Below are 14545 nucleotides of genomic sequence, written 5' to 3'. Positions count from 1 at the left end.
TTTATAAGTCAGATTGAACATCTTTTCCACACTAATGGCCATTTGTTTTTCTGTGAATTGCCTGTTCAAATTTCTTGCTCATTTTTAATTTTTTTAAATAAATTTTTATTTATTTATGATAGTCACACACAGAGAGAGAGAGAGAGAGGCAGAGACACAGGCAGAGGGAGAAGCAGGTTCCATGCACCGGGAGCCCGACGTGGGATTCAATCCCGGGTCTCCAGGATCGCGCCCTGGGCCAAAGGCAGGCGCCAAACCGCTGCGCCACCCAGGGATCCCTTCTTGCTCATTTTTATGTGGGATAATTTTGTTAATTCATTCAGTAAATGTGTACCAGAACACCTACCATGTACCAAGCAGCATTCTAGGTGCTAGGGATGTTGTGGCAAGTAAAATAAATAGACATGCCTGCCTTTGAAGAGATGGTTGTAGGAGAAAGACCTGGGCTCCTGGGTGGCTCAGTTGGATAAGTGTTCAACTCTTGATTTTGGCTCAGGTCATGATCTCGGGGTTGTGAGATTGAGTTCCATGTCAGGCTCCATGCTGGGCATGGAGCTTGCTTCAGATTCTGTCTCTCCCTCTCTCACTGGCCCTCTCCCCTTCTCATGTGCACACACTCTCTCTCGAAAGAAGAAAGAAAGAAAGAAAGAAAGAAAGAAAGAAAGAAAGAAAGAAAGAAAGAAAGAAAGAAAGAAAAGAAAAGAAAGACCTAACCAAAAGGAATCAAAGAAATATATAATAATATTAGATGGGATAAAAAGAAGGAAGAGGAGATAGAGAAGAAGGAAGGAGATAGTCCTACCCACTGAGGGTAAGACTCAATTTTAAGTAGGATGGCCAGGAATCTTGTCCTTTACTTATTCATTTGTAGGCATTCTTTATGTATTTGTGTACTAATCCTTTGCCTATTCTATGTTACCCACATTTTCTTCCAGTCTTTAATTTTCTTTTGACTCAGATGATGGTACTTTTGCCTTGCTCTCTCTCCCTCTTTCTTTCTTTTTCTTTTTTTTTAATTAAAAAATATAACTTGTTAATGATTTTAATTAAAAAAAACTTATAATTAAAAAATATATTCATATAAAAAGTGTGAGTTCCTTCTTCTGATCTTCCCAGGCAACCATTGTCAAGAGCTCTTGTTTACCTTTCCTGATTATTTTCTATCTTCACCACCATGTGACATTCTCCCACCACCCTACTGACAACACCGAGCTCTGGGAGTTTCTGGCTGTTTCCTCATAAATGCAGCTCTGATCTACTACATTCTTCCTCATGGTTGTTTAATATTCCAATTAAGAGAGGATCTCTGTAATTTGTTTAAGCAGCCCTTCTGGTTGGACCTCAAGGTTACTTCCAGTTCTCCATTCCTCTAGATGATGCAGCAATCCTGTGCTCTTTCTGCTGCCCATGAGCTTCTCAGATCTTGGTGGGACTACACCCAGCAACACCCTACATACCAAAGGTGCTATAATAATCTGATTTTTGTTTTCTCCCCCACAGCTCCATGGCTACATGGAAAACAAGCCCCTGGGTCTTCAGATCTTCATTGGGACAGCTGATGAGCGGATCCTTAAGCCCCATGCCTTCTACCAGGTGCACCGGATCACAGGAAAAACCGTCACTACCACCAGCTATGAGAAGATTGTGGGCAACACCAAAGTCCTGGAGATCCCTCTGGAGCCAAAAAACAACATGAGGGCGACGTAAGGGCTGTGGGCCAAGGGTGATGGGTCTTTACGGGGAAGCAAGTGGGGCCAAGTGGCAGGGATTTGGGACAGGGGACTCTGAAGTTGGTGGAAGAAACCATGGATGGTTCTTCCCACTCTGTGATGGACCCTTAAAGATTTGTTTAAAAAGTGTCAGGAGGAGAACACATATATCTTTGGATTGTCTCATTTGGGATGAGGCTAAATTTATTGACCTTTAAAAATGTGTTTGGCCTAAAGAAAATTATTAAATGATGATGCGGAAAGGCTGAAACCCACAAAGCAATAGCAATATAGCTAAAATTTGGGAGACATTGCACCCATGTATTGGAGTTAAAACAAACTCTTTATTAGAAAATAATATCAAACTTCCAAACCACGAGAATTTTACAAAGAACTCCTGTCTCCTGTTCACTCACATTTGTCCATCACGAACGTTTTCCAACTTGCTTTATTATTCCCTTCACTCTTCGGCTTTTCCTGAGCTGTTTGAGAGTTAGTTGCAAACACAGTGACTTTTTTACATTTAGATGCCTGAGTATGCATTTCCTCAGTACAAGACTGCGTTCCTTCGTAACCACAGTACATTTATCAAATTAAAGATCCTTAATGTTGATACACCACTCTTTATCTACTGAATAGTCTATAATCAATTTGACCAGTTGCATATTTGGGTTTCTCATATAATGTTGAGAGTAGAAAAACTGGCAGGAAAAAATCTCCCTGGAGAAGTAATTTCCACTAGGGAATTTCGCTCATGACTTTGGAAGTGTTTTACCCCCAACTGGGCATCAGCTCCTGGATGAAATATTTATCAATGGACTGCAGCCACCGCCCTTCCCCATCCACCATAGCTGGTGGTATTATTTTGGTTAACTGAGTAAGGTGGTTTCATGGGTGATCTCTTCTCTTCACCGAGATGGTCAGTTCTAAATGGGGTTCTCCACCTCCTGGCAGCATTGATTGTGCGGGGATCCTGAAGCTTAGGAACGCTGATATCGAGCTGCGGAAGGGTGAGACGGACATTGGCAGGAAGAACACGCGGGTGCGGCTGGTCTTCCGAGTGCACATCCCAGAGTCCAGTGGGAGGATCGTCTCCCTGCAGACAGCATCTAACCCCATCGAGTGCTGTAAGTTGGGCTTTGGGCAGGGTCGGCCTCTGCAAAGTGTACTGTATGTGACAGTCCACCCTGGGCAAGGTGCCCAGCAAGAGTACCCCAGACCCACAAGGGTCCACAGGGGGCCCAGGAGGACCATAGGGCCCAGAGACAGAGCACATGTAACGATTTCTCTCTGCTTCTGTTTACTTGTGGAAGGTTCTGTGGTCTCACAGGAAATTAAAAAAATAATACAGCTAATGAGTAGCCTACAGCTTTGTTTAGAAGATTTGAAATGTATAAATGATTTGGTCTTAAAAAAGGTTGATGCAGTAGGAGTGAGTTCACTGTACACAGCGTCCTCATTTTCTTTTCCTGGCCTCTCATTTCAATCAGAAGGGTCTCCCAGTGGCTCTCGCTTATTGAGCGGTGACGCTGCTGGTCACAGTGCTGAGCACTCAGCACTCGATAGCTCGTGGAATCTTCACAGCAGTCTTTGGCAATGGCTGGTACCATGATGCTCGTTTTACAGAAGAGGTGGGAGAGAGCTGAAGGGTTGGCTAACTTGTCCCAGCAGGGCTGGGATTTGAACAGGGAAAGATGCCCAAACAAAAGTGCAGAGGAATCTTAGAATAATCCAGTGTGCAATGGCCGAGACCTGCTGTGTGGAAGGGCCCCGAGCAGAAACTGGCTCAGTTCTCATCAGGCTTTGAAAGAAGAAGCTGCTTTGAGCTCATTCATGGGGACTCGAGGCAAGTTTTGTAGTTGGTTTTTGCAGTCGGACATGGCAAAACTTATTGTCTGCTTAGGGTTTGAGAGTTCGCAAATCATTTGCCAAAGCATAAAAAAGAAAAAGTAAACGTTGCGGAAACCAAAGCTGTTTATATGATTTTTTTAGTCTCTTCTAAGAGTATTTTTTATGTTGTTACAGTCGTGTTCTGTATTCAATTATGTCTCAGGATTCTTTTTCCTTTTTGCTGGACATTTTACCATAACTTGGTGTCACAGAAATCTGCTGCCGGCAGAGGCCAGGGGGGTCACGTGGAGGAGCGGAGTGGCTTTTGGTGGGTAGCAGTAGGGAGTGGTGGAGACCAGGGAGCAGAAGGATATGTTCCCCACCTAAACGGGCTGCCTTTATGCTACCCCAGCCAATATTTCCACGCGGGCATGTAGACTAGAGGTGGCCAGATCCTCTGACTTTGTCAGACAAACCAAAAATCTCCTGATTTTTAAAAAACAGTAACAAATTCAAACTACTGTGTGGATCAGAGGAAATCTTCATGTGGCTTTGATTAATCAGAGGTAGTCTTAATCAGACATTAATGAGTAAAGCAAAAGCATGAATATCTTATGCAGAGAGGGTTGAGGACGTCTGGCCCTCAGGACTAGAAGCCAAGGAGGAGAGAGCGTGGGCCCTCTTTGGGAGTGAAGCCAGAACTTGGTCTTGGTTGGTCTTTGGAAAAAGATGAAGGGGCCCTGTGATTTCTTCCAGCCTTGCAAGTCACGATGTGGATTAGACTGAACGCAGTGGTGAGCTTATCCTCTGATGTTAGATGAGAAAGACCCAATAGCAGACAACAAGGGAAAACAAGTGTTGAAAACTTCAGCGCAGAAACATTGGAATTCCCCTCTTCTACCCAGCAGACCCCACCCCTGTCCCCTGAATGCTAGTCATGGTGGCTGCCCTACTCCACTGTTGGTTTTGAACATCTCGAGATGTTTTGGGAAGGAAACTCAGGCTCTTCCTCAGTAATTTGGGGGATTTTGAGAAGATAAGGTCTCCTCTTTCTGGCAAGTGAGTCACATTACAGGATGGGGCTGTGGTTTGTAGTAAGGTAGGGAGCAGGAGGCCTCAGGAGAGAACACATGCCGGAGCCCCTGTCCCTCTCCATCTTGGGTCCCTGAGGTCAATGTGTCTCCTGTTGAGCTGAGACTTTAAGGATCACCATTGAACCACGTACAGCTCCGGTAAGGTCTTCAGGGTGTTATAAAGTTGTTTGACAACCTTGCACATAGGGTTTTTTCCCTCTATTTGGCTGATTCAGCTACCTCCCTTTGACAGATAAGGAAACAGACTTTCTTGGTAGAGTGATTCACTCATTTTTACTCAGTAGGTAGCAGAGCCAGAGTCTCCAGCTTTTCAGTTCTATGAAATACCTTCTTAAGGTTTCTAGAACACCACCATTTCTTGCAGTTCCAGACTAAACGACCAGTTGGTTGGTTGCTCTCTCTCTCTCTCTTAGAATCTTCTGTCATTTTTATTGCCTTCTGTGTCCTATTTGCCTAGACCGGTGCCTGATAGTTCTACACGTATTTATTGACTAATGGACTTACCGTATGATCCTTAGGGAGATGTTCAATAAATATTTATTGACAGTCTGTAGCCTGTGTTGACAGAGTATTTGTACAATAAATATTTATTGACTGGTTGACTTAGTGTATACCCTGTGGGGAAGGTGAGTTGGTAAGAAAAACACTCCATGGGCTGGTACTTATTTGCAAGGCTAGCTTACTTACTTCAGAGGGGCCACTTATGTAATAATGTCTTGGGGATCAAGGGTAAGCTCTCAGATTCTAGCGAAAGACCAAAACAAAAAAAAAAAAAAAAAAGAAAAACAAAAACAAAAACCCCAAAACCAAACTTGAACAAACTACTGAAGGCCACTCTTTGGAAAGTGACTAATTTGCTAGAAAAGTCAATTCCTTACATTTATTTATTCACAGGTCAGCATGTCACAGGTCAACTCTCCCCTTTGCGCAGACAGGCAATCCATGTCTTTCTATATCCACACTACTTCTCTGTTTCTATGAGATCCTTTGGTATGGCCAAGGACATACTTTTAGGTCCCTCCCGTGGTTGTCAGCAGAGCCAAATTTTTTTTTAAGATTTTATTTATTTATTCATGAGAGACACAGGCAGAGGGAGAAGCAGGTTCCCTGTGGGGAGCCCGATGGGGGACTTGATCCCAGGATCATGCCCTGAGCCGAAGGGGGATGCTCAACCATTGAGCCACCCAGGTGCCCCAGCAGAGCCTATTTTGAAGCTTCTCCAGTCTCCCTGGCTCTAGGTACCTCCCACTTCTCTGAGGACATGGGAGAGATCTGGGGGAACACCCTGGTCTTCCCCGATGGCAAACACACACTTGGCTCGCAGGGCCGGTGCCTTCCCTCCTCCGGAGCCTTGAGATGGGACAGTTCTCCTTTCCTCAGGGCTCCTCTGTATTCTCAGCTTCAACTGCTAGTTCCTTGTGGTGCTTGAGCCCTTGGGTCCCTCTTGTAGGACTTCCTTAGGACTGGCATGCCTGGATGTGCCAGACAGGGAGGCTTACAATGGCAGACATCTGTTCTCTCAGGGTCCTGGAGGCCAGAGCCCGGAATCAGGGTGTCAGGGTTGTTCCTTCTGGAGGCTCCTCCTTGGAGCCCAGCAGTCTCACACTCCTCGGCTTATGGGGGCATCACTCTCATCTCTGCCTCCTGTTCACATGCCCCTCTCCTCCCTGTGTCCTTGTCCATCTCCTATAAGGACATTCTTATGAGATTCGAGGCCCTCGCTGCTCCTGTGTGATCTGCCCTCCATCCTTAATTTATTTACACCTTCAAAGACCGTATTTCCAAATACAGTGGGGTTCTGGGTGGCTGGAAGGTTTTGGCTGGGGCTCTGTTCAACCCAGGAAACTGCCTCAGCTGCATTCCTTCTCTGTCACTCAGTTCCCAAACCCACTAGGATCTTTCTCTGATTTCTTTCTTGGCTTTTGCCCATCCTGTCCCCTCCATCCAGAACACTGGTTCAAACTTGGCTGCATGTTGGAGTCACCTGGGGAGTTCTTAAAAAAACAGTATGGTGCCCAAACCCCACCCAGAGATGGCAAGTCTGCTGGTCAGTGGTGGGGTCTGTGCATGGAGACTTTTATTTTATTTTTTGAAGATTTTACTCATTTATTCATGAGAGACACACAGAGAGAGGCTGAGACACAGAGGGAGAAGCAGGCTCACCGTGGGGAACCCAATGTGGGACTTGATCCCAGGACCCTGGGATCATGCTCTGAGCTGAAGGCAGATGCTCAACCACTGAGCCCCCCAGGTGCCCCACAGGGAGACTTTTAAGTGGAGGTCGACGGTGGTTCTGCTGTGAGAAGCATGAGGCCCTCTGACCCCTCCCACCCTCTAGTCACTGGGTTCACTACTCGTCATCCAAGGCTGCTCTTCACTTGGCCCCTCAAGAATGATGCTTGCCTTGACCCCACGGGGCATGGGGCCCCCACGGCTGTGCTGACAACCCAGTTTACTTACCAGTCTCTCTCATGTAAGGATGGAGACCAGAGGGTGTCAGCCAGGGCCTGGCACAGAGCAACTATCTCTAGAATGTTTGTTTTAAAAAAAAGAAATAGTGAAAACAAGCATTTCCAGGCCGCCTGGGGGAGAGAAAGGCAGCGAGGGGACGGAGTGGGGCTCTCCACAGGTGCAGAGGCCTTGTCCCGTGAGAACCTCCCTGTGGATTTTCTTCCTGCCCCGAAGGGGCCTCTCTGTCAATCGAGTTTCAAAAAGCACCAAAAGCAGTTTTCCACTAAGTCTTACCCGCTCCCAGCACAGGATGGAAATTCGCTTTGCTCCTTCTGCAGGAACTGGGGAGTGGGTATATGATGGGGACCAGAACGTGGATTTTCTCACCAGCTCTTTTCGTTCTCTCCCATTTGGTGACATAACTGTGTTTTACTAAGGTATAATTAAGATGCAAGAAATGGTGCAGACTGCAAGTCTTCAGCTGAATGATTTTTGACAATTCACGGTACCTGGGTGACCACAGCTCGAAACGAGACACAGGACATTTCCTTCCCTCCTGGAAGGGCCCTCGTACCCCGTCAGCCAGCACCTCCTCCCCAGTCGCGCACACAGGCAACCGCTGTTCTGATTCCTATCACCGTAGCTTAGCTTTCCCCGTTCTGGAACTTCATGTAATGGAATTATACAGCATGTACTCTTGTGTCTGGCGGTTTCTGCTCAGCACGGTGGTTTTGAGATCCATTGCTATTATCGTGTGATTTGATAGTCTATTCTTTTTTCTTGCCAAACACTATTCAATTGTGTGACTATAATGCTCGTTTATTTACCATTCATAGACATTTGGCTTGCAGGCGGGGTTTGGGTGCTGTGGAGAAGGCTGCCACGAACCTTCTCGTTCCGGGTCTTTTGTGGACAAATGCTTTCACTGCTCCCAGGTGAATATCTGGGAATGGATTTGCTGCTTCACGGGTGGAAAGATATGTTCCAGCTTATGTATTTTCTAAATCATTTTATACTCTGTGCAAGAGTGCATGGGAGTTCCATTTGCACCACATCCTCACTGGTGTTGGATTTTTTTTTTTTAAGATTTTATTTATTTATTCATGAGAGACACACAGAGAGATGCTCAACCACTGAGCCACCCAGGTGTCCCTGGTGTTGGATTTTGCCAGTCTTTCTATTAGTAGCCATTACAGAGAGCCTGAACTGTACCTCTTTATGCATAACTTGCATTTCTCCAGTGACCCAGGATGCTGGACTCCAGTTTGTGTGCTTATTGGCTGTTTCCATGTCTTTAGTGAAGTGTCCGTTCAAAGCTTTTGCCCATTTTCTGTTGGGTTACTCATATTTTTATTGTTATTACGCAGCAGTTGTTTGTGTACTGTGGATAGGAGTCTTTTGTCAATGTATGTGTTATGACGATTTTCCCCAGTCTGTGGCTTTCCTATTTATTTTCTTAACGAGCATCGCTGTTTTATTTTGATGAAGCCCTAATTTATCATTTTCTTTTCCTTTGGGATTAGTGCTCTTTGCATTCCCCCAACAAATCTCTAGCTGTCTGAAGGAAGCAAAGGTATTATCTTATGTTTTCTTTTAGAAGCTTTTTGATTCTGGCTTTTAGGCTTAGGGCTATACTCCATCTGAGGCTAATTTTTGTGTAGGGTGTGAGGTAGGGTCGAGGTCCATGGTTCACCATCTGGAAATCTGCTTCTTTCATATGCCCTTTTCTGAAAGCAAGAGCTTAGAAAACCCATCTGTGTTCTTTCCCTCATCAGTGTTCCTTCATTGCTCCATTTCAGTCTCCTCGGCAGGCAATCATGCAGGGTTGCTTCAGGAAAGACCTTAGACTCAGTGGGACCACTCTGGCATATTCCCTCCTTTGCTTCATGAAGCAAGGCTGCTTAACTTGTCTACCTGCTTCTGCCAGAAGCCGGGAGGACCCACATAATTCCTGTGGGCTTTTTAACGTGGATTTTTCCACTTAGAAATATATTTGGAGTGCATGATATACTGTTCTAGGCACTAGGGATGAAACAGTGATCAAAACAAAGTCTTGGCCCTCATGGAGGTCACATTCTAGTAGGGAAAACCAACAATAAACAAGTAATGAAAACCATCATTTCACACAGCTAAGCATGATGATGAAAATAACAAGGACCATGTGTTGGTGACTTGGGGGCAGGGAGCAGCAGGGTTGCGTGTACTGATCAGGAGAGACCTCTTGGAAGAAGTTTCATATTAACCTGGGACTGAGTAGTTGGGGAGCATGGCCTAGTGGAAGGATACAGTAAGTGCAAGGGCCCTGAGGCAGGCATGAGCGCTGGGTCTTCAGGAAAAAGAAGAGCAGCTAGGGAGGCTGTGTGGAGTGAAGAGGGGTCAGGAGAGACCTGAGATGAAGCTGAGAACTTGGATTTTATTTGAAATGAAACAGTAAGTCTTGAGTTCTAAGTAGAGGACTGACATGATGGGATCTATGTTTTCAAATTTGTTTAGCACAGTGCCAGGTACAGAGTAGATGTTAGTAAGACCAAATGAAGGTAGAAGGGAGACAACAGGACCCAGCAGGGAAGAGGTAAAGGAAAAGGAAAAATGATCAGTCACTTACTGTGAGTCAAGCACGTTCTGTGTTGCTGTTGGCTCATCAAAAACACTGCGAACTCAGTGTGTGTTCCCATTTCACAGCTGGGAAAACTGAAGAACAGAGAAGTTAAATAAATTGCCTGTGGTCACACAGCTAGCAAGGGACCAAACCAGCATGACACCCACATTGTGCTGGGTCTCAGGACACCAACGTGGAGGTGTATCACCAGTAACAGATTAATTTGGGCTGCAACCCAAGATTGGCATCTCACATAAACCAGAGATCAGCTCAGCAACCCTCATAGGCCTGTGGATGCCCTCCCACCCATGGCAATAGATTGTCTCTCCTGAGCTCCCGTAGCAGTAAATCTTGAGTGAAATTTGGGCATTAGGCAGAGAGTGGGTAGGCCAGGCCTTTGTCGGCCCCTGCTTTCCAAGGAGACTTCTGAGCCAAGAAGCCACCTTTCAGAAACACCAGAAACCTCCATGATGGGGAGAAGCAGTTTAGGCTGGTGTTTAGGTCTGGGCCTGGGTTCAAAACCTGCCTCTGCCACTTAGTAGCTATATAGTCCCAGGAAGTTACTTAAAACTCTGTGCCTCAGTTTCCTCATCCGTAAAATGGGGATAGTAGTCATGCTTATCTCTTGGCACTTGTGGGGGGCTAAATGTGTGTGTGTGTGTGTATCATACAGTAGGTGCCAGTTGAGATCACACTAGGATAACCCAAATGCCTCTCCTGTGGTATGTCTCACACATGCTTGTTTACAGCCCTTCCCATGGCTCTACAGAGCAGCTTTGCGTACACCTCTGACTGCCACTCTGTCACTGCCAAGAGACCATAGCCTAGGCAGCAATAGCAGGTGTGGGTGTTTTAACAATCGTTAATTGTTTCAGGCGAGCTAGCACCAAGCAGTACACCGTACTGCTGACAAGGGACCTGGATGGTTATCTGGCCAGTGGAGTGGGTCGGCCAGGTGGCGAATGTAGGTTTAGGGGAAGGGGCCCAGGATTGAGGTGGCTTCCGTGCTGATTGATACGGTTATCTGACCAAAGGTTATGGCCCCTTACTGAGCTAGTTATGCAGCGGCTGGGAAGGCAAAACCAACCTGATTGAAAGGTCAAAGTTGCCCATGGCTCTCACATGTATTGACTTGTTTCTAGCCTCTTCATGGCCTTGCAAGGCTCACCTTAAAGACTTGCTCAATTCATTCATTCAGAAGCATTTATTGACAGGTGCCAGTGAGTGTTTGAGGCATGAAATGCTGCCTTCTTGGAGCTTTTCTTCTAGTGGATTGAGGTTCAGAAGCATTTTGTGATTTGCTGCAGCCACACTGCTGGCAAGGAGAGGGGCAGAGCTTGGGGTGACATCCATGTCCTTTGATGAAAGGGTCCAAGCTGCCTGGGTCCCTCAGTGACTAGAAAGCTCATCAGTCAGTCGAATGGAGACTCATGCCGCCCTCAGGAAGGGTCTTGTTATAATGGAGATATATGGGAATATCCTGAAGAGGCCGCCTGTTAGCACATTGGAATGGGAGAGTAATATCTGAGCAAGCAAGAAAGGTCATGGTGCCCACTGTGGCCCTTAGTGCTTTGTGGGTTCAGTGTGATGACATATACCGGCCCTGCAGGGTACATGTTACTTTTGCATGTGAGAAAGCCCCAGGAGGCCCAGAGTTAGAAGGTGGTCACATGCACTGCAGACTCCATGTATTTGTGCAGACCGGACCCCACTCCTGTGGGGTGAAAGCTGAAAGGTCTCTCACGGAGGTGAACCCCACACTCGGGGAGGATTGCTGTCCCACCTCCCGCTTCCCCGGGAATACTCGGGAATCTCCAGGGCAGGGGCTGAGGGACCTATGGGGTGGGTCTCAGGCGAGGCCTGAGTCAGCACTGGATTCTGAGCTGGGCCAGGCTCACAGCCAAGGATGACAGCCTGATGTAGTGAGGAGAAGGATGTACAGCAGCTGGAGCGCCATGGCCAGGGGTGGTCAGGGCTCAAGCCAGGATGAGACTGATGGGAGGCCCCCCCTTGCCTGGGCTGGCTGGCAGCTGTACTGGGAAAGCCTTTACTCAAAAGGGGCCCCTCAGGGTAGATAGAGTCCCACAGTCTAGGTTCAGATTCTGCTTGTCTGCCTTACTTAGCTGTGAGCTCTCCAGCATACTGCTTTTCCTCTGGGAAATGCCGTGCCCCCAACACCAAGACGGGAATAATTCTCACTTAGTGGTCTCATGAAGTTTAGCAGCAAAAATAAATGTAAACAACATTCATTGAGCCTGACAAAATGCTACATGCTTCCTGTGCATTGATTCATTTAATCTGCAAACAGCCCTATGAGGTTGGTGCTATGCTTACTCCCATTTTAGGGATGAGGCAAGAGAGACCCAGAGAGATTATGTGACTTGCCCAAGGTCCCAATGCTCAGAGGTTACTGAGCTGGGCTTTGGACTCGGGCATTCACTTGGCAGCATCCTTTTATCCATGGCCCTAAATTGCCTCCTCATGTGTGTTTTATAACATCAACCAAAAAATGTATATGTGAAGTGGCTGGGATCGGAGGCACTCTCTATGGCAGCTGTAATTACTCGCTATTATTAGCAGAATCCACCCACTCTGCAGAATCAGATTTCTCCGACCAGCTTCTCCTGCCTGTCTCCTGAGGTTTTTTGGGTAGATCGTAATTCTTGGCCACATGCCCCAATGACGGGGCACCCTGAAGACAGGCAAGCAGCGATGCCCCCCATTCCCAGGCTGCGTTGGGCGGACCTGCAGGACCCCGCGCCCGTGTGAATTTCCCCTGTCGCTGCCGCTTGGCTCCGCATCAGCCTCTGTTGCTGGTAAAAGCAAACACCCCAACTGGTTAAAACAACAGTGCCCTGTTGATTCAGAGCTTGTAAAACCCAGGAGCCCTAAGCCCCTTTATGACGCACCAGAATCTGGGGGCAGGCGGGAAGCCCGGGGAAGTCTCTTGGTGAGGGCCACCTAGAAGCTTAATGTGGAGCGGAGGGTCTAGACGTCACCCAGGGGCTGGAGCCGGGTCCTCGGGATGGCTTGAAAACGGCAGCCCCTGGTCTGGGTAGAGCAGGGCAGGGTGTATGGTTTGGACAGTCTGGATCCTCTAATGGTTGAAAGGCTGAATGAGAGTCAGCGGGGGCTGATGGGGGTTTGGTGTGAGCCCCTTCTCCCGGAGAACCCTCTCACGGGTCCTGGATGGTGTCATTCCAATTAGCAGCCATAGGTGCGAGAGGTTGCATCAGAGAGAGAGGAGGAAGTGGAGCCCAGGAGGGTAATTTTGGTTGCTGTTTGCCTCTCTTCAGTTCCTCTTTCAGAGCCTAATTGGATTTGTTTGCTTTACCTCTGGGCTCTCTGAGGATGCGGGGGCATCCCCTGGAGGAGGTCCCCTTGTCCCCAGGTGGCCTCTTCAGTGTCAACCTTGGCTCTCAAACAGATGTGTACGACAAGTCGCCTGGAAAGGTTGTTACCATGCAAATTCTAGGAAGGTTTGGGTGCAGGAGATTGAGGGTGTGAGCTGAGCATCCGCATGTTTATTAAGTGCCTCCTCCAACCAGGTAATCTGGCTGCCGGGGACCTGGGAGCCTTACTTTGAGCAACTCTGGCTGTCAGGGTTGAGAAATCTGGCGTCTGGCTCAGGATCCACCAGGAACAACAGGAGTGGGTGCAGTAGCACCTGTAGACACGTGGGATGTGGTTGGCACGGTCTCGGTGAAGTAAAGGCTCTAAGACAGCAACCCCGAGCCAGCGCCTCGCGCGTGGAAACGGCTCAAGAAACTCCAGGGTTTAGTATCGGTCACCTTGTGAAATGTACTGAGCCGAATACACGTGTTGTGAATTCTCCCCTGGGCTGTGAACAGCTGCAGCTTGCAGATGGGGAACCGACTTAGGGGAGCCCCACGCGAGGGCCACCCTAGCTAGGCCCCGGGACCCCCCAGTGCTCCAGCCCTCACCCGAGCCGCGGCTGCCCCCCGGTGGAGTGGGCGCCGAGCGTCTGTTCCTCTGCCTATACGGTGGCGCTGACAGTGTCTTCCTCGGGACTCCGGTGGGGCTGTCACTGAAGAGTTTAAAAAGATCACAAATGAGAAAATGTTTAGAATGTGTCTAGGTAAGAGAGAGCAGCATTTGAAAAGTTGATGGTAGTAAGGCGTCGTTTCTCGAACAGTTACTGTGTGTTAGGCCCCAGCTGAGTGCTTTTGTCTTACAGTAGATTTTTTTTCTTATTGTGATAAAATACACATCACCAAATGTGCCATTTAAGCCACCTTCAGGTGGATAATCCTGCGGCACTCAGGACACTCCTGATGTTGTGCTACCACCACCACCACCACCACCACCTAGTCACAGAGCTTGTCCATCCCCACTAAAAGAAACCCCATACTCCTTGGCACTTACTCCCCGGACCCTGGCAGCCACCTATTTTCCATCTCAATGGATTCACCCATTGTGAACAGTGAGCCTACACGGGACCCCAGAATAGTTGTGCTTTTGTGTCTGGCGCCTTTCGTTTAGCATAACATTTCAAGGCTCAGCATTACATGGGTGTATGTTCCTTCCCACGGCCGAATTGTACTTCTGTATGGGTCCATCCAGTTGTGCATTGATGGATATTTGGGTTATTGATACTTGCTATCTTACTGGGTGTGTGCTGCCCCCACCCGTGTTTACATGTGGTATGTTCTCTGGTACTGCTTGCAGCAGATCCATGAGGGCAGGTATGGGTTGGATTTTACCGAGGTGGCATCAGTGATCCAGAGAGGTGACGTGACCTGCTCAGGGTCACGTAGCAGGGAGGGAGAAGAGGCAAGTCTTGAAGCTGTGTCTTTCTGACCCCAGAGCCCAAACAGCAGTAAACCAAGAATTCTCCTTTG

The 14545-nt window shown here is 47.7% G+C and overlaps 1 protein-coding gene across 4 annotated transcripts in view; it reads left to right on the top strand.

Moving 5' to 3' along the window:
- Positions 1-14545, top strand: part of NFATC2 (nuclear factor of activated T cells 2) — a 145003-nt gene that overhangs the window by 63446 nt on the left and 67012 nt on the right. For all 4 annotated transcript variants that reach the window (XM_025470422.3, XM_025470419.3, XM_025470421.3 and 1 more), the window contains exons 4-5: positions 1501-1703; positions 2664-2836. In XM_025470422.3, the coding sequence (XP_025326207.1) occupies positions 1501-1703; positions 2664-2836 (376 nt within the window). The remainder of the gene's footprint in view (positions 1-1500; positions 1704-2663; positions 2837-14545) is intronic.

Source organism: Canis lupus, chromosome 24 (genome assembly GCF_003254725.2).
Source record: "Canis lupus dingo isolate Sandy chromosome 24, ASM325472v2, whole genome shotgun sequence".
Taxonomy (NCBI): Eukaryota; Metazoa; Chordata; class Mammalia; order Carnivora; family Canidae; genus Canis; species Canis lupus.
This window is presented reverse-complemented; position numbering and strand designations above follow the sequence as displayed.